The sequence below is a fragment of the Corvus hawaiiensis genome, chromosome 8, assembly GCF_020740725.1.
Source record: "Corvus hawaiiensis isolate bCorHaw1 chromosome 8, bCorHaw1.pri.cur, whole genome shotgun sequence".
NCBI classification, from domain to species: domain Eukaryota; kingdom Metazoa; phylum Chordata; class Aves; order Passeriformes; family Corvidae; genus Corvus; species Corvus hawaiiensis.
The window spans coordinates 14,106,430-14,131,533 of NC_063220.1; the positions used below are offsets into that span (position 1 = coordinate 14,106,430).

A 25,104-nucleotide genomic window follows, 5' to 3' on the forward strand; every position below is an offset into this window, starting at 1 on the left:
ACAAAGGTTGCACGGCCCCAAGAGTGAGCTGGCTTAGGTCATTCAGTCTTGAAGACCTGGGGCGCCTGATGTTGCTAATGTGCCAGGTCTGTTGGCAAAGTCTGTGCAATAAGACTGAAAGCTTTTTCACTCCCAATATTATGAATAGCTCAGAGACTCAGCTAAAAGTCTGAAAAATGTATTTATATCCCCAGTGGATCCTTCTTGAGCTGTTACAATGAACGTAGTGAATGAATATTTAACAACAGTAAGCAAACTGACATTTAGATAACTATGGTGACAGGCACACTTGATTTACATATTATGGATAAACAGTTTCTAGCAAAAGCCTCATTTCTGGAAAAAAAAAAAGAAAAAAAAAAAAGAAGAAATCACACTGAAGAACACATCGCTGCTTATCCTGGTTCATAATACAGACCCTTTTTTTAACACATATTTGGAAACTTTACGAGGTCTTAATTCACACTATAGGTTAACAGCCAGAGAAATTTCAAACCAGAATACGAACCCATTTTTTATCCCAGACAGCATAAAAGAGAAGCACCTGAAACTCACAGATGGATTTCTGCATGTTACTGTAACTCGAAAACAGTTCAACTACACATTTTTAAAATGCAGGAAAAAGAAAGCAATCTTCTCATTCCAAAGCCAAAAAGTGTCTTGCTAGCTGGCAGCCATGGGCAAATTTTACAGCTGAATTGAAAGACCTTAATAAACGAGGAAAATTCTGACATATCTTTAAAACAGCAGTACTCAAGCACCACCAAACTAAACCAAGCCAAGGACCACAAAAAAAAAAAAATCACAGAGTAGGGATCAGCAAGGTGACAGCAGATAAAAATAAAGCAAGATTCCCAATGTAATTGCTGTACATCAAGATCAGATCCTCTTCTTAAATTTAGTAACCTTACAAGCCGCAAGAAGCCTCAAACTTCACAAGATCACTGCCTCTGCTGAAAGCAGGATGGAAGTTTTGTTTTGATTTTGTTTTGTCTTGTGGTAAATGAAAAAAGAAAAGAAAAAAAAAGTGCAAGCAAGCTGTAGGTGTAGGTAAGCACAAACTCTGTCAGTTGTATAATATGGTGTGGGGGCGGATACATTTGAAATGAACACATTGAACAGAAGCCCACAAAATGCCCATCCCTCCACATTTTATGCTATATGCACACAGAGACTTGAGACATAGGGGACTTTTTATCTGAAGCTTTTGTTATCCATGGCAACAAGATAGAATTTATCCATGAGGAGGATCATCCTTAACTAGGGTATCAAATGACCTGAATAGCTGATATAACTGAGTAAACCCAGGCTGCTTTTCCCCAGAAATATTTTCAAACTGTGCTCTATTCAAATTGACTCTGTTCCTTCATTAAACACTCCTCAGCTCAGATGCCATTAAAGTATGTGAAAACAGCCATTTCATTTCTTCTCTTAAACTAGGCTATATCTATCCATACCTTAAAATGAAAGGGTTTTATTTTAAATTATTTCAAAGCATATTTATGTGGACACATAACATTGCATTTAGAAGAAAATATCTCAGGGTAAGCAGTCCTTTACAAAGCCTATCAAAGAAAAGGCAAGAATAAGAGGGAGGAATACTTCCACACCCAGACTGAATTCAAATCCCAATTAATTCAAAGCTGAGGACAAGTGCATTAACTACAAGCAGGAATCCACAGCGATTCTCTGTAAATCTGTTCCAATGACAAATAATCCCAAGCAAAGGACCTGACACTAGAAATATTCATAAGTAAAAGCTGACATAGAATAACTCATGGGCAGGGTGTACCTTCATGCAGATATTGGGGCAGTACTGCTTTCAGAAGGAATATCAGCATAATTTAATTGAGCAAAACACAAGGCAAAATAAAAATAAATTTGAGTCAAAGCATCTTGCTCATGTTCAGTAAGGCAAGCCACTCCAGGAAGAGACCACCAAGTTACATCTGCTCCAGACAGATCTTATTACTTGCAATCTTCAGAAAATAGTTTGCTGGTTATTTTACAGTTTTAAATTATTCTTCCTCAGGAAAATTAAGAAACTACATTTCTTACCATCTGAAGAAGGCGGAGTGGTTCCAAGTGGAGTGACAGGTGTTGTTGGAATTGGGCTGGTTGGTGTTGTCATCAGGCCCATTTCAGGATGGCTCTGAGAAAAAACACAAATTCACAGGTCAACTGCTTCCCCAGGCACTAGAAACACAGACCACTACTGGTACTGTTCCATGCTCTTGCACAATAGACATGACTAAAGAAGTCTCAAGAAACTCCAGCCTCTCCTCCAAAGAGCCAGGCCATGGTTCCTGGCCTTGGATGTCTAACGATTAAACCATACATCAATTTCTCTATTCCACAAAACACAAAAATACATCAGAAAGTGGTGGCTCTCCCCAGCAGACAGAAAAAATGCCTTTCCCTAATGGAGAATGCGAGAAGGTTTGCAAAAGTCTACAATGTTAATAGCTTCTAATTCCCCCCAAAACAACCCAAGGATGTGCATTTGAAGTCTTCCTCCAAGATCCTTTCACTTCTCTTTCTAAGAGCAAATTCTCCTCACTCCTGCCCCCAATCTGTTCATATTCAAAGATGATGGCAATTTATTACTTTCCTGTCTCACTGTAAAGCCCAGGCACTGCAGGAAAACAGTGCATAACATAAATAATACTATCATTATCGATCCTCTCAGCTTCCATCAGCCAGTTACTCTCCCCATTTCATCTTGGCTAATAGTTGCCTGCCTAATTACTGCTCTGACTTCACTCTTTGCAAGCTCCCAGACCTATCCACACTGGTGAGAGCGTAGGCAATCTGCCATGCTATTTTTGAGTGTGGCTGCCAAGCGAAGTGTCCATTTCATAGGGCAAGTTTTACATAAATGTATCATCTGCCTTAATATATCATCACAACTTCAAAATAAAAGAAAGATACAGAACTGCTGCTTTGATGTTAGTTCCACAGGATTTTTCACAAGTGGATATCCTCCACACTGCCTCTGAATACCTCACTTTATGAGCAACTATAAATGCATGTATTTTATGGGAAGCACAGGCACACATACTACAACTCAAAGACAATTTACATCCCTATAGCTACCAACTTAAATTTAAAATACAATTTTTCACTGAAAGTCTTACATAAGCCAGGTTTCCTCCCATAGGTTTTGGGGGCTTACCTCCTTCCTCCAGAACAGTAAACCAGCAATTGAGAGACAAGAGTGCCACGCAGCAGCAAATCTGAGCACCCACAGCTGGTGGGTGGCACTCTTAACGCTCCAGATATCCACACAACTGAAGCCCTGCTCTTCCCATGGGCCACACAGCAGCAGGGAGCCATTCATGCAGCACCAAGCAATGGACACCAGCTTAGGCAAGAGCATTCATCAGCTTTTACAATGTTTTTTCAACATGACATGACCTACCTTGCCCTCTCTTAAATGAAGGATTACAGACAATCCACCCAAGAATATCAGTTCTCCAATTCAACCCACTGATCAGCGGCTGCTTCAACTACCACTTTCACAAATAACTAGTCTATCCTTTTATTTTTAAGAGCTTTTACTCTAGCTGATCTTTTTCTGCTCTGCTCTTTTCCCTCCCAAATGCCTCTCTTCCCTCAGCAATATCTTGACCACACAACGGCCTGAGTTGGTATTACACAGAACTGAAAAAGCAGAAATCTCTCAGAAGTGCTAGAAATTAATAACCTGGGAAAAGACAAGCAGGGAACCTCAGCAAATTAACCATCCATGAAACAGAAGCTTTCTTCAGAGGCTGTAGATCTGCTTATCAGACCTCTTCCATCACCACTACTATCAGGAGTTGACAAAGGTCTCCTCTGCCATGCCAAGTGTCTAGCCTGTGATGTATGGCTGCACTCTGAGGAACTGAATAAACTGGGGAAAGGTGTTAACCATTTTGCTGATGTTGTTCTTTTCACAGATTACAAGCAGTACCTACAAACCAAAATTAAAAACCTGAACCTGAAGGTTTTCCTAAACACATCAGGCTACCCTTTCAGCACAATCACTGGATCAGACAGGCTCATTATCTGCCTCCCAGCAGCAACCACCTCTGCAAACTCACATAGCATTTAGAAAAGCATCCAGAGATTTGTGATCAGAGCAGCCCACTGCCTCTCAGAAGGCTGTTTCTTCACCATAGAAAGCCCAAGGACAAGTGCTATGCTCCAACAACTAGTTCCCATGCCAAAGGGGCTGGGCTCTCCACAGAAGCCTGAACACAAAATAGCATTTGAAACAACAACTGTCCCATGTCAATTAGTCCCTAAGTGAAGAATACCCAAAACAGGCAATAACATGCAGTCCATGCACACCCATTCAGGACAATTCATCCAATTTGGGAGCTGAATCAGCCTCTTTCTCTCAACCCTAACTTAACAAAACGGTGATTTGCTCTGAGAGCTACAGCAACCTGTTTGCTCACTCCTTCCTCCCCCTAAGTGGAGTATCAGTAGGGCACAGGAGGCACTCCATGTAGTCCTTTCCATTCACTGGCAAAAATGAATCACTCCAACATGAACTGTGACCTCAAAACTCTACTTATTTACTGTCAAGGCAGGAAGTATATCATAAAATTCTTCCCAGGCCCTGGCCAGCTTCTGATCTTTCATGCTGATCCTATGACAAATATACAACAGGAAAAAAAAAAGAAAACATCTTTTCACCAATGGCTCTCCGATTTCAAAGACATCCACTACAAAGAAATGGGGAAACATTCCACTGAAACTCACTTGTGCCAGAACTGTGATGAAATTCCGGTTTAAGTGAACAGCTTCATAGAGGGCCAGAAGGATGGCTTCATTTGTTCTGTGGGAAGGATACAGACAAAGCCACAGTTAGTGATCACAATACCAGGAGCCAAGTTTTCAGAAGCATAGTCTATCTGAAAAAAGAAAAATTTTTTTCAACTATGGAAAGCTCGGCCTCTGCAATCCAGTTGTTCTTCTAATTATTAGTAGTACTAATAATAATACAAGTAGTAGCAATCCATAAAAACAGCTATTTTTAGAGCTCAACTACAGTCTTTGTTGCCTTCCCACTGAAGGTGTCCCTAGTTGCTCAGTGTTTTCCATTTGAAGTCCTCTCTTTTAAGAGCAAAGGATCCTAAAGACACTAAAATCCCTCATATTTATCACTTGACCCCTGGATTTAGAAAATATTTTGGTGGGGGCCAGAGTGCATGAACCATCACTTACCACATGCTACCTCTGACACACCTATTATATGTTATAAATGCCTCGTAAAAACCACTGGAGGGTTTTTTTTAATAGACTTCACTACAAGCTATTCATCTGTGTCTCCTGCTGCTGTATCCTTCTCAGGGAAGGGCAAACCCACAGTTTGCAGGGGTGTGGTAGCATTTTAGTGACAGGAGAACCTGCTCCTCTAGTTTGCTTTGTGACATTCAACAGCTCCATGATGGAGCGGATCACACCGACCAGTTCATTGTGTAAATAACATCTGTGCACTTACTGGACAGAGATCTTCTCATCGGCATCTGCTATGAACATGCTGCCCACCTATGGAAAGAGAGAGCATTGCACAGCAGGAATTCGGGAGAGCTCTTAGACAGCAAGAGACAGCACACGGATACAAACACATTTTATTTTGCCATACTGTCACTGACCAATGCTTCACTTTATGAATCACGAAAAAGGGGAAAAAAAAAAAAGACTGGATCTTGAATCTCAGCCTGGATTAGTGTGCCAGGACACAGGGACTGTTTCCTGTCTGCTTGCCCCAGGGTGGCCACAGTTTTACCCAAGTCACTCCTGACAGACAGCTGTCAACACTGAACTATCCTTACTTACAGGAAATTTTTCTGCCAGTTAGATCTCAGAAGACAATTAAATCTCAGACTAAAACAGTGGATTCTCTTTACAAGGAAGAAATTCACAACTGTTTTTGAAGGGTATCCCTCCAAAAATGCAGAGTGCGCCCACGGCAGAATCCAAGCTTTACTCCATAGCTAAAGTGCATCCAGGCTTCAGAAACAAAATAGTAAAGAAACAAAACTGCGAAGACTAGTGACAGACCAGACTATGTGCCACTATGTTTTAGGCCACGTCACCACAGTAGCAACTAGTGTTTGAAAATATATCGCCGTTTAAAAGGATTAAGAAAGTTTAAAAAATGATTAAAAGTTTAAAATAAGGTGATTTTTAAAATAAAGTCAACTAGGGTGAGGAAGATGCAGGAAAAGAATTTCAGCTATCAACACAAGAACAGAGATCTCGTCCTTTGAAAGAGCTTTCCCAGCCAGACACCACCCTCCTCAGAATACAACCATTTTAGCTGTATTTAGTTCTGATTCGTTCAATCCACCTCTACCTCCAGAACCCACATTCCAAACCCACACTTTTTAGGAACACTCGCCTGCTGAACTTGCATGAATACACCTTTTTAAGAACAGAAAAACACCACTTCCTTGCTTACCATGTTAGTTAGGGCTGAGAAGAAACCAGTCTGATGCTCCTCTTCCTTATCTTTGTATTGCCTGAACAAAAAAGAAATAAGGATGAAGTTTCAGGGTTAGAAATTGAACTAGGGTTACTTCACCTGAATCCCTATGAGTTAATTCTTATTTGATAAGAATATAAGATGGAGGAAACTTCAACATTCAACAGCCCTTTTCAAGAGCTCACAGAAGAAGAGACAAAGGGTATCAAAATATTTGTAAATTGTGTAAAGTTGAAGTGGGGCTGCTGAAAGACGTGAAACTTCAACAATGCTTGTGCTGTTACAGAGGACACAAGCAGTTTGGGCTAACGCTGAAGGAAAGGGATCAAGTAACTTAAGAAATTTTGTCCTGCACTGGCCAAAGAGTAATAAACCACATGAGAACACAGAGTCAGTAACCACAGAACAGTTTCATTTCAATCATCATCCACTACAGACGAAATCAGAGTTGGTCACCACATGGACCATTATGGTTCATGGTCTGGTCTTGCCTGATCCCACTTTCCTGGAGCAAGTGAAGAGACTAGAACTAGAGCAACTGAAGTCAACAAATAGGTTGGAAACCTCAGAGTTAAGCTACACTGCTTCATCTAGCACTCAAATGGATTAGCAAAACTCACATGACCATTTATTTTGTCTGTCACACAGGAATCTGATCACACACAATGTAACATGCAAAGAAAGGAACTCTAAATTCTTGGGAAAGGGGAAAGGAATAAGCTAAGCAAAATAGGCCATGGTCTGAGACAGCTTTTGTCAGAATGAAGGAAGTTGGGTGGGTGAAGTTTTTTTCTGCTTTACTCTAATCATTCACTCTGTTATATGCATCTATGTGATTTGCCTATCTTGCAAGTCACCTGCATAACTATCACAGCAGACTTTCAAAGGAATTAAAACATTTTTCTGGATACTTTGAGAATCCTACTGCACAAAAAAAATTCTTGAGTTTCTCAGGTGAAATTGCTGTATGTTTCCAAATTTTCCTAAAGCATTTTCCTCTTAAGAAAACTTGCATCTTTTATGCTGCTGCTTATGAAGCGGAGGCTAAGAATACGCTACCCCTCCTGCTGACTTTCTGGCTCTTTCTTCAGCAGCAGTTACTGCTTTCCACCATTTGGAAGAGTTTACATCCCCTAATTGTCTCTGATCTGACATGAGGACAGCCCTGGATACATTTTTTTGTTTTAGATAGTGTTTCAGCTAAATCAATTTTTTTACAGAGAAGTTCTCAGCAAATTATTATCTTTTCGCTTGTGACTAAGATTTTACACAAAGTTCATACAGAGGTAAAATCCGTGACAGTAAAAACATACAATGGATATCCTCCACTACAGCAAGATCTCTCCTGAAGCCCATCAGCCCAGCTGATACAGATGCATTGAGACTAGCAGGGACAGCATCAACTGAACCAAAGTACCTCAAAGCATAAGATTATTCCCTGCCTCTCCCAGGTGCATCAAGGCTGTTAGGTGATAAACAAGTGCTTTAACACCAAAAAAAAAAAGTTTGTGAAAATGTTTAGCAACAATAGTGTATTGATAAACAAGACACAATCAGGTTTTACCTGTTATATTCTGATAAAGCCTGGGCAATTACAAGTCCCATTCCCTGAAAAAAAAGCATTAAAAAAAACTTCACATTAAAATCTCAAGGGAGAAAATCACACACTGACCACACATAGCAATGCTGTGCCCCCCCCCAGATAATCTAGCATGCTATGCAGAATTTCCCTTAAAGCTGTTTGAACTATTAAGAAGTGCTATGATACAATATTATAATACAAAAACGCAGACAACAAAATTTAAAGTTATTTATCTAATTACTAAGTTCAACAGAGAACCTTTACTTTCCTTGGACCTCCAGATAGAGCTCTCACTCAAGAAGCCTAAGTAAAGCATCAAGAAATTTAGAAGGAAGTTGATGTCAGAGGAAGGACATCCAAAAACTCAAAACAAGAGTCATAGACACTAATAACCTTTGAGTTCTCGCAAACAGCCTCCACCATCACAAAACTACTACGCATCCTTTCTGTCAAGCCAATTTAATTAAGTCAGAATAACAGTTCTCATTCTTTATTTAGCATGGACCTTATTTTTTACTTCAGGCCTAAAGAGCAGCTTCCAAGTCCAGAACTCACATAACTCAGTCTGCTGCCAGTTTTTATCCAGGCCTGGGCAAACAAACTCACTGTGGCTACAATCCAAAATACGTTGCAGGACTCTTGATACTCTCAGATACAAGCTTCCACTGAGTTACAAGAATTGACTTGTGGACTGGTAAAATCAAGTGACACAGCACTGGAAATGAGATCCCCTTTGGCATAAACCATCCTGTGCCTCTTTGGCACATGACAGAAAATAGTGTACAGACAGTTCATGAATGCATAATAGATCAACTTTAGCATGTTCCTTGCTACGTAGCTTTTTAACCACCCCCACCATTTAACTGGTGATCAAACTGTCCAAATCGTGAGCTGCCTAACCTACTGCAAGAGCACAGTTAGGGCTGAACAAGCACTGTACTGGTGTTCCTTAGAGCAGCACTGTTCTGAGACCTGATTTCTACCATACACCATGCTTGCATTCATTACCCTACACCCTACATGAGAGAGCATCCCCAGCAGCACAGAGGAATCAAGCCAAGTACTCACATTGAGCGTGGCCTCATCATCCACAATGGAGAGCTTCACAATGTAGGGATTCACTGACTGCTCAGGGTAGGGGAAGAAGGAAGAAAGAAAAATGGTTTTAAGTTCCGCCTTCGGGGAAAAAAAGTCACTATTACGTTTCCCAGTTTACCCAACCACCTGGGAAGAATCTCTGTTCTTTCCCATAAAACAGAACACACACAAAGAAGCAGAGTCACAACACATGCTAAGACTGCTATGCCTGGGACACCTCCTTACTGGCTCAGCCAGGCAGTCCCCTGATTTTATTGGGAAGAGAGGGAGTTTCTGTCCCTCCACCAGCTCATCTGTCAGTCTGGAAAGTGGAGCAGCTGTCCTGCAAGCCTGTTATCTGTGACACACACGCAGCTTTGCAGCGGGAACAGGCAGTGACGCTGGGATGGAGCATTAGTGCTCTGCTATCTCCCTTCTGCAACACCTTGCAAAGACTGCTTAAAGCAGCACCCAGGAAGGCAGGACAACGTTACAGACTCATCTGCTGCTGGGTTAGAGATCAACACTTTGTTTAGACCACTAAGAGCTGGAAGTCTCTGGAGAATATAAATGCCTTGAACTTAGCTGAAGAAAGCACGCAGGCTCCATCTACAAAGACAAATGCTAATAATGTAGGAAGCATTTTAGATTAGCAATGCACATTTTTCCTTGTTTATATGTGTCAGTGCAAAACTAAAAAAGCTGATTTTGAATCAAGACACAGAAGAAAAGTCTCATCTGCAGGCAGGTAATTTTTCAGGGAATTGGAGCTTGAGTAATTACTTTTTTTGTTAAAGAGATTTTTTTAAAAAATAATTTGAGTTATGCAAGATCTCTGGAAAAAAAAAAACGAAACACATGAACCTTGTGATTCTCCTAAGTTGTATCTCTTCAGCACCTGTAGTTATCTGTATCAAGGAGAGGCAAGTGCACAAAACTGGACACGGAGGGCTGTGGGATACATTATATGCTGCCACACAAGCACACAAAGGGAAAACCCCACATTTTAACTAATTTCTTTCAGCTCTAAGAAAAGACACAACATGCAATTCTAGCAGGTTGAACATGAGGCAAATAAACTTCTGCCTAAACATTATCAAAGAGTAAGTATTTAAAAGTCACTACCTGATTTTATGTTTTAACTTGCTATCCTATCAGCCATCCCTTAAAACACTGGGAAAGTGATCAAATAAATACTTTTTCTCACAGCATTTTCTTTCTCATGGTATCAATGCAAAAGTATTTTCTCTGAAATCAGGACTAGTATTAAAAAAAAAAAAAGCATAAAATATAGCTGAAGGCTTGAATAAGTATATAGTTGGAACAACTTCTGAAAATTATTAGGATTTCAGTCAGGGGCATCCCTTTATATGTTCCAAGTAAAGACATGTAAATCCTGAGAACAGAAATTAATAAGCAAGCCAATATCTCAGCAACATTGGTAATGACAACATGAAGAGATACTCTCCACAGAATTTGGGAGAAGATTACAAAATTCACGTCCCAAAACTATGAAAGAACATCCTGATGCAAAACTCGCTGGTATTTACACTAAAACCAGACACAAAATCATAGTCAGCTAATGAATTTTGAGCCTTATTAGATTTTCTTAAGCAGCTGGAAACACAACTTAGCAACCAATGGAATTCAGACTGAAAGAGAACCTTTCAGCTGTGCCAGTTAACTAAAAAGAGAACTCCAGAGCACCTGTGGCATGCAAGTGTGCTACAATCCACTGACAACCAGACAACCACCATATTGACTCTAAGGGCCAGAGAACAGCAAATGAAAGCAGCTACTCAAGGACAAAGTTTGTGGCTGCATTACTACAGGCTTGGCTTGTAGCGCTGCTACAAAGGGCAGTGTTGGGCAGTTGTCCCATCAAACCTTTGTGGGAGTAGCTTTCAGCCTTGCCAGAGGAGCTGCTCAAGCTGAAGTTCCCCTTGCTACATATCTGCTTCAGTTGGGTTGTATGGATTGCACTTTTCAAACATCAGCACACCTTCCTCTGAGTGCCCAGTTTCAAGATGCCTCAGACAGTGTTCTCCAAAGCACTCGACCCCAACTCAGTACTCCCCAGAAAGCCACTGCAAAGAGCCAAGGACAATGTGCACTCACAGCATCCTACCTTACTAGGGACATAAACTACAGTCCACAGCAATCCATGCCTCAGGGATGGGATTACACAGCTCTCCACCATTTGTCTGAATGTTGCAATGAGACCTCTGGTCTTCCCAGTCTGCTCTCCTAAGTAACCCTACTTACATAATTCCCAACAGTTTTCCATCATAGCCATATATTAAAATCAAACTCCATGTTCCTGTTCCATGCTACCACAGCACAGAATGCTGAACAGAACCTGCAATTCATGATTCTGACATCATTGACAGGAATGAGAAATTAACAGGCATTACTTTGACACCAAGTGTAGCTCCTGTCCTTGCATATTCTCTAGGTCTATTCATAATTCAAAACAAGACCTATTATAAAACCAGGTAGGTTTTGAAACCTGCTCCCTCCTAGTAATTCTGTTAAAGCGGGGGTATTCCAGAACTTTCCTCTTTTCTGCCTACTGAAGTATACTAAGATATTCCTATTTATAAAGAAAAAAAATCCTGATCATTAAAGCATCATGCCTCATACAAAGAAAAGCCAACATTAGGTTATTCTGACATTCAAAATGTTTCTTTTTCAAGCTGATGAGTAATGGAAAAAAATAGGAATACACCATAAACATAAAGACAATGATGAATAAAGTTCCTCAAAGAGGAATCCATCAAAGAGACAGAGAGAAACTTCTCTTGGAAATACTAGCTGTGACGTTTCAGTTCATTCTTTGGTCACAGCTTCACCATCTCTTCTGGGGATCTGTACTCTTTCAGTCAGCTAGTCAGGTTCTGAATCACAAATTCAGTCTGAAGCCCAGGATGACTGACAGCTCATTTTATTTTGGAGATTATGTATAACCACACACACACACACACACACAGAGGCAGACATGTGGTTTGGCACAACAGTAACTCTTCCAAAAGGACCTTCCTCAGACTATTTCCACAAAGGAAATGCAAATTCCCCAGGTAGTTTCTTTCATGCTGGCATGGAACAAGCTGTAGGAATATCATACACATTTGATTATACACATACATCAGAGACAGACACAGGGAGCATAACAGGGCTGCCTTGCAAAGCTTCTGCAGCTCTGTGCTGACATCCTGATGCTACAGTGTGCACTGCTAAAAACTGCACTGTGTGCTGCCTTCATAATCCAGAGGCCACTCTAAATTAATAAAGTAGAGAGAAGTGATGTTTCTGCTACCCAGAACACCTACCTCATACTTTCTGTAGTTGACCAGCAAGGCCAGAAGGACAACAGCATCATATCCATGTTCCCTGCGACTGAGAGGGCTGGACAGGATCTGGAATAAACAATCACATTGTTCTGTTCAAGCCTGCTTCAGGAAGCTTGCAGTGACTCAGACAGAGCAGAATCATGAAATGTATGTGCAAGAGCAAATTATGTCCTATCTGAAAGACGATATTTAGGGTGAAGGGAGTGTCAGTGCCTCAGGGGAGTTCTGCACACAGAGAAGCTTATTTATCATAGAAAGGATGCACGTAGGCTTTCAGGGCATAAAGGGCATGTATGTTTCTCAACAGGATTGGACAGTATCTCAGTGAATCACCAGCATTACCTGTGCAAGTGTTCTGGGTTTCTCCAAGGCTCAGTTCCACTGAAAAAAGTATAATTTATCCAAGAGCAGAAAAAAACTTGATATATCCTCACTGCCTTTTGAAAAAAAGTTTCTCCAATACAGGAATTCTGTGTGAAATTAGCCCAGAAATCTGTTCAGATTCTAACTGTACATAAATGTTTCAAGTGAAAATACTTTAAATAGTCAGTAGTGACTAAAAACAGCAGACTAAAGGGGAGAGAGCATTACAAAATATATATATATGACTGAGCTATGAATAAAAGCAACAACAGTGCCAGTGAACTACACTGCACTGAAAAAGCTGAAAAGCAAACACATTACTGAAAGTTCTCACTATGGAAGAGCACCCGCAGTAGAAGGAAGAACCCTTACCTGTAAAATAGCTTCAAATATGCTGTTAATCATCACATACTCCAGGATGGTGTTCTGGCTAATGTTATCTGTCACCTGAGTACAAACACAAGTTTTAAAATCTCACCCAAAGCCTCCACCCATGCTGTAGCTGCCTCTGGCACACACTGGGAACAGGAGAGTTCTGCTCCCAGATGGATACATTTACCCAGAATCTCACACTTAGCAAGTCAAGGTGTGACTAGCAGTAGAGCTAGACATGAAGTGAAAGAAATCCGTCCTGCCTGCCCTCTCTCTGCCAAGCACCACCCACAGACAGAGCTCCCTGTTCCTCCACACGCTGGTATTTTACACAGCTGCATGAATGACAACAGCCATCAGCTGTTGCAGGCTGAGAGTGAAAAAGGAGGCAGAGAATGAAAAACAGGCTACATATGCTCCACCAAGATCTTATCATGAAGAGGGCAGTGAAGACCTCCCCCACTCCCAATTTTCTCTTATCACAGTCAAAATAGGTCACAGTTGACCATCTCCAAGAGCTGATGAGTGGTCATTTATTACAACCTCCTCATTCTTCACATCCTCACCATTCTGGTCTACTCCACACTTTTTGTCTTTCCTCAACCCTTCTCCCTTTCTTTCCATTTATCTGAGAGTTCTTAAATATCTTTTTTCTTTAAAAAACCCACACCTGTGAATCCAACTGACAGTTCCTCCTGCCTCTCCCCTTTGGCCCCAGTTTGCACCTATCTCACAGGATGAAAAGCGCCTGCTAGTCTGCGTTGGCATCTTGGTTAGAACCATCATGCGTATTCTGGACTGGCCCTTGTTCTCATTCACAATTTCTTTCCCCTTCTTAAGCTTCACACTGCAGCATTCTGCTCAAGTTTTGAAACAGTTCCATCCCTCAGATGTGGCTCATATAAGCCCTTAAGTTATTATACAACTGTTAGGTACTTACTGTCACCAAGCAGAGAAGTAGCTTCAGACACAGGCTTTTGAGGCTTTCAGAACCTTCTGCACAGAGGAGGGAGTCCAAGCTCTCCATCAGATTCTAAAGAACCATAGTCACATTATTCAAAAGCAGTATTTTAAATTACTTGAAATATTTTTATAAAAAGCTTTCTGGAAGATTCAAGAAGAGCACCAATATAAAGCCATGTTATTCCAAAGTCAATAATTGAGCCATTACTACTTCTACACAGGCCATAGTCATACTATCACTTCTCAACACTGTTTTGTGTTAACTACAGTTTAATGACTACTGGCATAACATCATAACATTTCCCATGAGTTTTCTCTAGATGAAGCAGCACACCTCCAGTTAACAATACATATATCAATTATGATTAGAAATCTGATAGGCAAATTAGTACTTAATGTTTTCCCCAAATGGACTACAATTTTTACAGAGAAGAAAAAGATACAACAATAATTCAGCTTTATCACTGGTTACTTTGTCATTTCCCAAACTCAACATTTTTACAGTGAAGAGCATCAAGTAAGTTTAAAAAAGTACATGTGCTGATGGAATGTGAGAACACAGGGTATGACTATCAGATAAAGATTAAGCACAAGGTATGAAGTTCAATACTATGTAGTAATCGCCTGTGACAGCCTTTTCTAGCTTTAAGGTCTCTAAACCACAGTGACTGCACAGTGTGGAACTAAAGGAAAAGAAAGTGCTCCATTACAAACCAACCCAGGGACCCCAAATGTCTGTGCTACTGTCAGGTACAGGAGAGCTATTTTTAGTAAGTGGCTCAAATATTTCCCCGCAAAGCTGCTGCCTGGTAGACACTCCTGTCTGCAACTCACTGCCCTTGCAACACAGCTGCTGTGCAAACTGCTCCCTCTACATTGCCAGGGCCTCACCTTCATACACAGCTCTGCCTTATCAAAACCCACAAGCATGTTGATGATGTCAAACCCAGAAGTGGATTTGTTCTTCTGATGGACACCTCGAATTAATGCACACAAAGTCTGCAAAGGGAAAAAACAGAAGGTGAGATGTAAGGCAACACCTCCAACTCAACAGCAAAACCCACTGCATGACCATCTCCTAGCACTGGCAGATACTGAAATTAATACCACCAGCCTGGAAGCCATACATTTTGTCTGACCTTTCCTCCAGCCCTGTCATTTCTAAAGAGGATCTTGGATGATGACAACTCATTAAAAATTGGAGAAGAATGTATTTGTCCCTATTTTTCTTGTTTGAGCACAAATTTCTGTTTGGCGACCACACTGCTATACCAAGTCAGACCAATAAACTGTGTCTTTGTCAACAACAAGAACCAAGCTCCCCATCAAACAAAACAAAACAAATTGGCTCCAAGTCTATTAGGCAGCTTAATTACTGCTTCATACCAAGTTCTTGAAGATCACTGCTAATACACAGGTATCAGCACACTATGCTTCCAGCAGACTCTCTGGAAAATTTATGGGCAGCAAATGACTAATTTGTCCTAAGAGAGGGAAATGTCTGGGGTGACTTTTGTCATCAGGCACCTCTCAGGCCAGTGAAGAGGGGAATGAGCAGGAATGTAACTAATGCAGTTTTAGATTCCAGCTTAAGTTCACCAGTGAGAAGTAATTAGTTTCAGATAAAGCTGGAGACAAAACAGACCTGATGGAATTAGCAGACCTCTAGAACCATACAGAAGCAAAAAGGTAAGGTAGACATCCTTTTTTTGGTTACTGACAGAAACAGATACTGGGCTAAACAAACCTTTGGTCACCATGCTCATTCTCAAAAAATGATTGCTTAAATAAGTTTTGGCTTTGGGATCATTTTCCACATAAACACAGTCTGATTAAGGGAACATTGTCCCAGTTTGAGCTCAGGATGTGTTACCTGGTTCCTATTTACATGCAAATGGCAGGATTCTTGTGACCTGCCCTAACTTCTTCCAAGAGTCTGGATACAAGTTTAGCAATTTGGGGCTGGTCTAAGCTGTCTATATAGCTATAACTAAAACTTTAATAGAACCCTTTCAAACTAATTCTAAAAATAACAATAAAACAATGCAAGATTGTACGTCAGAGATGTAAATATTCTGTTTTAAATCAAATTTTCCCAGCTCACTGCTGCTCCAATGTCTCCTACAGATGACTTCTCCAAACCTGAATTTCAAATCCTGTACTCCTAAAGCTAAGATAAGCAAATGCATTCACCAAACGGTAAGAATCAGCTTGTGAACTAGTAACATCAAATATCGAGACTGAGGAGGGGAGTCTCCCATACAAGATATGGAACAGCAGAGCCTTGGTAAGGAACAACTTGCACAAAAATGGCTATTAATTCCGGGTGATAATTCTTCACAGCTTCCAGTTAGGAAGTGTCCAGGTGGGGCAATATCCTGCGTAAATTTCACACTAACTTCTCCAGAGCTTTATTTCATTTTGACCCATGTGGAAATTGAAGAAGGCAGCTGAAATGAGGGAGAAGAGGAGAAAGTAAAACACAAAAGCTACACAGCCTAAAACACAAAGGTCACAGCCTTCCGAGACCCCAAACTGACAGCCTGCAATGTGAACAAGCCCCTTTGTCTCCTCACTGCCATCCACTTCATCCTCCACCATCAGACCCTCTTGAATTCTGAAACCCTCTATTGCTCTGCCAAGAGTAAGGAGACTATGAACGTTTGGAACCTCCACAGACAGTAAGTAGCAACTGCCCCTTAGACATTACTTCTTCTCAGTAGCAAAGAAACAAGCACAAGGTGCTTGATACCAGCAACAAACATATTGTCTCATCAGAAGCAGAAGAGAGCCTTCCCTGTCTCCCAGTGTGGTACCTGTAATGCGTTCACCACTCTGATTGGGTGCTCCTCACCCAGGGCCTGGATGCAGTGCTGAAACAAGCAGTTGATGTTATCTTTTATCTTCATTAATTCTTCCCCATCCAGAGCCTCCAGCTTGCCTTCTAGGTACTCCAGGTTGACCTGTCAGGTTAAGAAGCAGTTCATGCACATTACACATCACCAACACCTTAGAAACAGAAGTCCTTGCACTGACAGTCTGCCACTTCATAGGCAGAACAGCAACAGGATGTTCACGTTCTGTTACCTTCATCAGAAATAGCTCCTCCCAAAACCTAGGGTTGCATTTACTGGGATCCTCTGTCTGAAAGGAAAAGGAACAGGCATGAGGGCAAATAAATTATTCAGGCAGAATTTTCAGAATGTCTATATCATGGGTAGCTCAGAGTCAGTATCACTCGCTGGATGACCAAGCGGTCTCACAGTGCAGAATTCTGGCTACACAGATTCCCAAAAAAAGAAGGACCAACAGAAGTAGCTCTCAATTGGAATGCCTCTGTTTATGTTCTGAATTGTTTTGTGAGAAATACTGGGAAAGCCATGACTTCCCACAGATGGTACGGTTCTGGTACCAACAGGACAAGGAGACATTTTGGAAGAGAGCAGAATACAGAGCTCTGCATGACAGTAGGAGAGGCTGGAGCATGTGCCTTCACTGTGCAGGCCTTACCTTGAGGAGAGAAATGCACTGAAAAAAACCCTCGGCATAAACTAAACCAAGAAAATTTAACACAACGCTTTAGAAAGAAGAGATGTTCAACTTCTTACCGTGAAAATTTCATCATACATCAACACCACTTTCTCTTTCAATGGCTTCTTGGAGGCTGAAGATTTCCGGAGCAGCCCACCTTTTTTCTCCGTTTGGGCCATGCTGTATACCCTGAAGGTAAGAACAGACAAAAAAGGCTCAGAAAACTTGATCTTTTCTTCAAGGCATATCTGGCCTGCCTCAACCATGAAAGACTTTTTCAGCGCACTGAAATACTAACAGTCTCTCACAAGCAGTAAGTAGGGGCATTTGTAACTATACCAGATAAGAAATCAGATCAAAGGACCCATCTAGTCCTATATCCCATTTCAAAGACATGCAAAAGCCCACACACAGACAGAAACAGAATAATTAGTTTTCTTAATTCTTCTCTATTAGAAACTGATTCATGATCCAGACCAATGCAGTTTACCTCTAGAAAAGTTAGGTATTTTTAATCTCATTGGAGGAATTGTGATACTTGATATCAAATAGGTACCCAGTCTTTTTTGATGCTGGTGAAGCCTCAAAGACATCTGGTGACAAAAAGCTCCTGAAACTATTTGAAAGTCTTCTCTTACCTGTTTAATTTGCTGCCTACCAAAGCACTTCAAATTCTGCTTTTGTACTCTGAGGTGGCATCCAACACAAGGAAAGCCTCCATAAAGCACTCCTGCCACCCTTGTTCACAACTTCCTCTCCACCTTAGCATCCTTATCTGTTCCAGCTGCTCTGCAAATCAAGCCAGAGAGGAACCCCAGCCTCAAAAGCATCCCATGTGGTTCAGTTTTGGGAGGAGGATGGAAGACAGGGGACAAGTTTTACAGAGATTTCTTTTTTAAAACAGATGAATTTCATAATCCACTTGACAGCAAAGGGTTTTCTAAAAAGGCAAAGAAGTTTTACTATCATTAATTGGTGTCTTCCTGATTATACTACTTTAAAAAAAAGTAGTATCCTTATTACAAAATGAGCCATTACACAAAGTAATGCGGTCCTGAGCCTTCTGCGACAGACAACCCACTCCAGGGGCTGACTCAGAACACACAACTTGCCACATATTCTCAACCTCATGTGTGATGCTACAAAATGCAGCACTACTCTGACCTCGCAAATACGCATTTATCTGCAATCACGGATTTTCCTGGCAAGCATCATAGCTTTAGCACTGTTCTAACATCCTCCATCACTGCAGCATGTCAGAAGTACTCAACAGAAAGGGAGAGCCATCCGTTCTCATACCCCTGAGCGCCTAGCCTTTCTCCCATACCTCCAAAGGTAATTACACACGTGGCAACAGAATATCACACACAGAGATTTGACTTAAGTCATGCTCCACAAAAACATGGGCAGGCTCTTGTGGTAGTTGCACTCAGCCATGATAAATTATGCACAGAAAGGTAAGTTCACTGTTTGAATCTAGGACCCCAGAGCTTTCTGAGCTGGCAGCCATGGAGATAACTTTGGATGTAGCCTCAATCCCAGACTGGCTGAACCCCCTCCCACAACCACAAGAGGTTTAGATCTGTCTTTCCCTCAGAGACCAAGATCCATCAAGTACTGAATACCAGTTCCAGATCTCTTTTACATTCTTTCCCCTACAGAGAATTTTTAGCTGACTTACAACTATGTTCTCAGCTAGGACTCTCAGGCTTCCAGAGTCAGTTATTCAAACATCCACCCCTTTAGCCATAAACCTTGGTTCTAAGTGGCAGAAAAACATTTTTAGGCCTGAAGAAACAATGCTGCTGCAAAAGACCCTACCTCAGGTGTAAAGGGAAGGAGCTTTGCCTGGATGGGAAAGGGTAGGACAAACAGCAGCAGATCTCACACCTGAAAAGCTAACATTTACATAGGCAGAGAGGTGTTCTGTCTACCCACTAGAAAGGGAACCAGCTGGCTGGTTATGGGCTGGGGCAAGAATGGGAAAAGCCCCAAGACACACTGACAGAAGAAAACGTAGCAACCACTGCACCATAACCTTCTGTAAACACCAAAATTATTCCTGTAGCCTAGCAGGTCTATGTATCCAACTAAGATGGAAGAAAGTTTCCAACTAACAAACAAAACAGAAAACATTATTCAATCATCTTGATAGTTTCTCTTTTACAGACCTTGCATTATTTTTAAACTGTCATGGGAAATAAGACATTATTCTAGTTAGAAACATAATTGGAAACACTGAGAAATCTATTAAAAGCCAAATCAAGAGTGATGTCACTTTTAGTCTTGGAATACAAATCTTGGGTAAGATTGCACAAAACAATATTCCTACTAGAACTGTGAGTTTCTGAACCTAAAACAGCTGCCGGCCTCAGCATACAAACACATCCATCAGTGTGCTTCTAACTGAATTACAGCTAACGAATCCCAATGTCAAAACTAATAAACTAACTCTCAGTGCTTCTAGGTCAGCATTCTCACATCAAATGTGTACGTGAATAGGAGGGGATCAATAAGCTCTGCTTAGTCCCTGGACTTACAGAGCTGCATTTTAACCCTTTTCCTACATTTCCAGAAAGACAGAAAAATCGAAATACCTCAAGACACAAAGGGTGAGCACCAGAAGGATCGCATGATCATGTGAAAATTCTAGTCTCTGTCAAAATGGGACTTAGGATTCACGTTCTCTCAACCAAAGCTGCACAGAGCACATACAAAGACAACTGCTAGAGGCAAGGATTAAATAATGTTCTTGTTTATAATTTTCTATTCTACAAATGAGCGCATGGAGGAGCAAGGAGAGAAACGTAAACCTTGCCTTTCATGCCAACGCTTTATTAGGCTGTGTTTGTTTCATGACCTACGATGATCAGGCCATACAAATGGTCTTTTCTTTTCACTTTACGCAATTACATTTTCTAGATGTCATAAAGACAAACAGAAAACTGCATTTTGTTAATGGAGACCTTCCAGGCAGCTGCAGAAAACAACAGCTAAATGCACAAAACATTTATAAGTAAGTTGTAGAGGTGTCAAATTATCATAATGCCGTGACAGCTTATGAAAACAACGACACTGAATATAATTAACAATTTTCCTTTAAACATCACATTTAAAAAGCATCAGTGCATTTTCCACATCTTAGGTTCAAATGGATAATTTATTCTGTCAATAGGTCATTCCCATTAACACATGCTGCTAAGTGAATCCTGCTGTATTCACTGACTGCACAGGAGAACTGCCCCTCAGGGCCAAGAGAAGCACACACATGGGGATTTTTAGAACAACAAATACTTTGCTGTGCAGCAGAAGATCCAAGATGCTTCATCTGGAACTAAAAGAAAACTTGACAGAGCACGAGTCTTGGCAGCTCAAAGGCAGGAAGTTAAAAGCCATGGCAGACACAAGTTCAGGCATACTCTTGCTTTATCTCTCATCAACCCCAAGATCAGCTGATCCAGTCAGGAAGGGATGAGCACATCCAGCCATCCACCTCCTTTCTGTTTCATTCCGGAACTCATAACAGAGATTCCAACCAAACATATGACATTCCAATGAACACAGCTCTGTTAGATTTTTGTTAGAGCAGCCACAGGGAAAATGAACCTGGTATTTTGAGTCTGAGATTTACTCAGACTTGTGCACATTGAAAACTGCTACACAAGGCTCCACGTTGTCACTCAGCTCCTGTACAGACTTAGCAGTATTCCATAGACTGTCTTTTAATAGCAAAAATACTATAGAGAGGATAACACTAATGCACATCTACACCATCAGGATCCAAAACTTGTAACTTGTGTAACCTTGCATGCAGCCCATCAAGCACAGCAGTTTGCATTCAATTGCCTTGGCTAACAAACCTGAAAGTTTTCAAGATTATAGATGCACATATAAAACCCCAACATGCAACCATACATTAATAAGTGTATTCTTTTCATTGTGGACCCCTCACAAAATATACTGTAACACTTCTTGGCTAGACAAAAAGAATACAAATGACACAAAACTGTACCTTCACATAGTGACTTGCTTGGCAGACCATTTATTCCCTACCTGGAAAAGACTGTGCAAATGATGTGATCTTTATTCATTTGTTAATGTCAAAGCTCTGAACCTCAATCAATATTTATAAAGACTCTGAATAAGAACTGAGATATTTTTGCTTTTAGAACCCAATGTCCCTTGACTTGCCAGAGCTACTAAGATTGGACTCACTTGTTCAAACATTTCAAGGCCAGCAATTGCCTCCTCCCTCCCTGAGTGTATGCACCTAGGACTCAGTGTGATCATGCTTTGCCTTTCAAGGTGTTCTGCAGGTATATCACTCAAGATAAAAAAAAATTGTTCAAAAACTGCCTCAATCCTGCAAGAGGCAGGGATAAACCCCTGTCTAAAAGTTAGCATACAGCTTCTAAAGCAATGTGTTACAAGCTAAGTACTCATTAAATTCTTCAGAGAAGTACCAGGAAAAACTTGCACTTAATCCATGTGATGAATCTGCAGAGTAAATACTGGAGCTGAACAACAGGCAGTTACAACACAGGTCCCAGTGCTCATCCATCACTGGAAGCAACAGACAACCCGCACCCAGTACAAGAGTTTATGAATCCCAGTGCACAGGGAGCGCCTCGACCCAGTTCCAGCTCCTCTACTAAAACCCCCAGGACCACCCACCAGCAGCCCAGCAGACCACTATTAAAAACAAAGAGAGGGAGAACAGATCGGGCAGGCTAGATTTTGTCAAGGTTTTAGCAACCATCATGGCCAAATTTCTGCTATAAGGCCTTATTGCAGCTTATTCTCCACAAACTCTTGGGTTGGCAGTTACAGCTTGTGCAAGTGCAGCCACACTGCTTTTGTATTCCATCCACTCTTTACAACTTCATTTGTATATTGTCCATTGGAATAAAAACTGCTCAAACTGTGCTTTCCTCTACAACTGTAAGGTGCTCAACCCACCAACAAGGGAAACAGTAACAGCATACAAGCCTCGGATCCATGCAGCAAAATGTCCAGGTGCCTTCAGGCAGTATGTAATGAGAAACATATTCTGAGGGTGTGCTGATGACAAAAAACCCATCGAGATCCTACTTCTCTTTCTACAGTACAAAGCAACAACCTCCAGCACGGTCACAGTATATATGTTTTTACTAGAAATTCCTTCCATCCCACTCAGAGCAGAGCAGCGTATGTGCTTCTACGTAGTACAGTCTAAAGTTACACCACTGCTAACCTATTTTTGCCCCCTTGAAAAATGGGAAAAGCAGCTTCCTAATGCAAATACAGCCACATTACCTCCCAATGCACCTGCTTTAGTAATGATATAAAAGAGCAACATTTGAGCGACGATTTTAACACTCCATCCATGGTTGCATTTAATTTCTATCTGTCCAGTTAAAGTAACACCCAATCCATCACCTCACACCACCAACTAGCTATGCTTCTTCCTGTCAAGTCCATCCAGAAAAATGCTGCATGATTCCACCAGCATCTGTTCACACCATTTTCATACAAGGTAATTTTTTCATTTCACCACACTTTCTTTCTGTATTCCTGGCTACCATGACCAGCTCTCTCATGTCAGAAAATGACTTTGCGTTTTCACTTTTCGAGCCCTTTAGAACCCATCCCACACAGTTTTTCATTAAATATTCCGCACTGCCTTTACATTCCCACCTAAAAGCTCATGTCACTTGCAGATCTTTTCAGATGCCTTCCTTCTGAAGAAAAACACTCTCCCTGTAACCTTCCCCTGCCCTTTTCCCATGGCTTCAGCTGCTGGTGTGGATCCAAGGCCCATGCTGAATGCAGTGCAGCTGCATGACCTCGGCTCTGACTTCTGAGGTAGCTGCTATGTTCTAAGAAGCTGCACAGTAAAGTCATGCCAAGATAAGAAAAGTGGAGCTGCAGAGTGGGTAACATTTTTGAGATACAGACCATCAGCAGTGCAAGTATGCAGGAGTTAAAATGCAAACATGAAAATGTGTAAGTTCTAGGGAAAAAAAAAAAAAAAAAAAAATTAGGGAGCCAGAATATAGCAACTCAGCAACTCTGAGCAGCACAGGCTGACCCTTCCCCTCCTGACGGATGTCTGCATAGCTGCCTGGGGTGTTAGCAGGGGAAGGGAGCAGATGAGTGCTTAGCCCAGCAGCTCATTAAAGCCTCACTGTTCCTTTTGTGCATGTTAGCCAATAACTGTTTAACATTTTTACACTGTATATACCCTGCCCACAATATCTCTTTGCACACATGACACAGTGGATCATCCTTTTATTAAGGGAAAGCCAAACTGATGTCCTTCCCCCCCCCCTCGAAATTCCTCTTCTGCATTTTTGTCACATTTCCTGCTAGAGCTCAAACAGCTGGTGAACTGCAATCACCACGTATCGAAATGATTCAAATTATCTCATTGCTTTGCATATTCCACCCACCTGCTCACCCTAATTGGCTCTCATCATATATTCAGATTACAGTCTCTGCTAAGGAGCAAACTTTCTTACAGCGACATACGCAACAGGGTTTGACCGAGGCCGCAGCTTGCTCATTTAGCAAGTGCCTCTGCCTTCAGCATAATAAGCATTGCAAGCTCCCACTGCTTTACCACTGTTTGCTGCTCCACCTTGCTTTGCCCATACAAGTGTTCGGAGAAGCGTGAGGGAAACCGTGTAATTGGAACGATCAGCGAACACTCCTTCTTCTCCTAGAAGGAGTTGTCTCGAACCCAAACCACCCGGCAGCCGGGGGACAGCGAGGCCCACGAGCAGCCCAAGGTCTGGGCTGCGGCAGGCCCCGAGGCCTCCTCGGGGCCGGCACCCGGGGCACGCACCGGGGCACCGCGGCGTTACCGGCGGGAGATAAGTAGCAGCTCCCGCTGCACGGGCTGCGTACGGCCGCTCTCGCAGCTAACCGGGTGGGCAGCGAGCGGCCCTGGCACGGGGTGCCGGTGCCCGGCGAGGCCCCTCGCGGCGGGGAGCGCGCCGGCCCTGCGGAGCCCCCGGTCCGGCGGAGCCCCCGGTGCCGAAGGGACGGCGGGGGCGCGCCCGGCCCCGCGGGCGGGGTCCCGTGTCCCCCCCGCCGCTCCCGCACTCACCTGCGGGCAGCCGCTCCCCGCACACCGCGCAGGCGCCGCGCGTGCGCCCGCCGGTTCCCCGCGCGGCCGCGGCTCCCGCAGGCGGGGCGGGCGGGACAGGCTCCTCCCCGGGCCGGCTGGAGCTCGGCTCGCCCTTCGGGGACTGAGACGCGTACACACACCCACACACGCACCGGTAACTAATGGCCCCGCCGTCTGCGGGGAGCCGCGGGTCGTCCCTGGAACGCGGCCCTACGGCGCACCCCGCGCCGGCGGCGGAAGTAGGAGCGGGACGGCCCGGGGCGGCGCGGAGCGG

The 25,104-nt window shown here is 42.3% G+C and overlaps 1 protein-coding gene across 2 annotated transcripts in view; it reads right to left on the minus strand.

The window, feature by feature from the left end:
• Positions 1 to 25,058, minus strand: part of ARMH3 (armadillo like helical domain containing 3) — a 125,153-nt gene extending 100,095 nt beyond the window's left edge. The window contains exons 1-14 of one of the 2 annotated variants that reach the window (XM_048310628.1): positions 24,983 to 25,058; positions 17,797 to 17,908; positions 17,276 to 17,332; positions 17,005 to 17,151; positions 15,080 to 15,187; positions 14,166 to 14,258; positions 13,226 to 13,300; positions 12,470 to 12,556; positions 9,132 to 9,188; positions 8,046 to 8,089; positions 6,458 to 6,518; positions 5,495 to 5,541; positions 4,753 to 4,828; positions 2,059 to 2,152 (exon numbers count right to left, since the gene is read on the minus strand). In XM_048310628.1, the coding sequence (XP_048166585.1) occupies positions 2,059 to 2,152; positions 4,753 to 4,828; positions 5,495 to 5,541; positions 6,458 to 6,518; positions 8,046 to 8,089; positions 9,132 to 9,188; positions 12,470 to 12,556; positions 13,226 to 13,300; positions 14,166 to 14,258; positions 15,080 to 15,187; positions 17,005 to 17,151; positions 17,276 to 17,332; positions 17,797 to 17,898 (1,048 nt within the window). In that variant the 5' untranslated portion in view covers positions 17,899 to 17,908; positions 24,983 to 25,058. Of the gene's footprint in view, positions 1 to 2,058; positions 2,153 to 4,752; positions 4,829 to 5,494; positions 5,542 to 6,457; positions 6,519 to 8,045; positions 8,090 to 9,131; positions 9,189 to 12,469; positions 12,557 to 13,225; positions 13,301 to 14,165; positions 14,259 to 15,079; positions 15,188 to 17,004; positions 17,152 to 17,275; positions 17,333 to 17,796; positions 17,909 to 24,809; positions 24,864 to 24,982 lie in introns of those variants that run through there. The other variant, XM_048310627.1, reaches the window with a different exon arrangement.
• Positions 25,059 to 25,104: the final 46 nt, after the last annotated feature.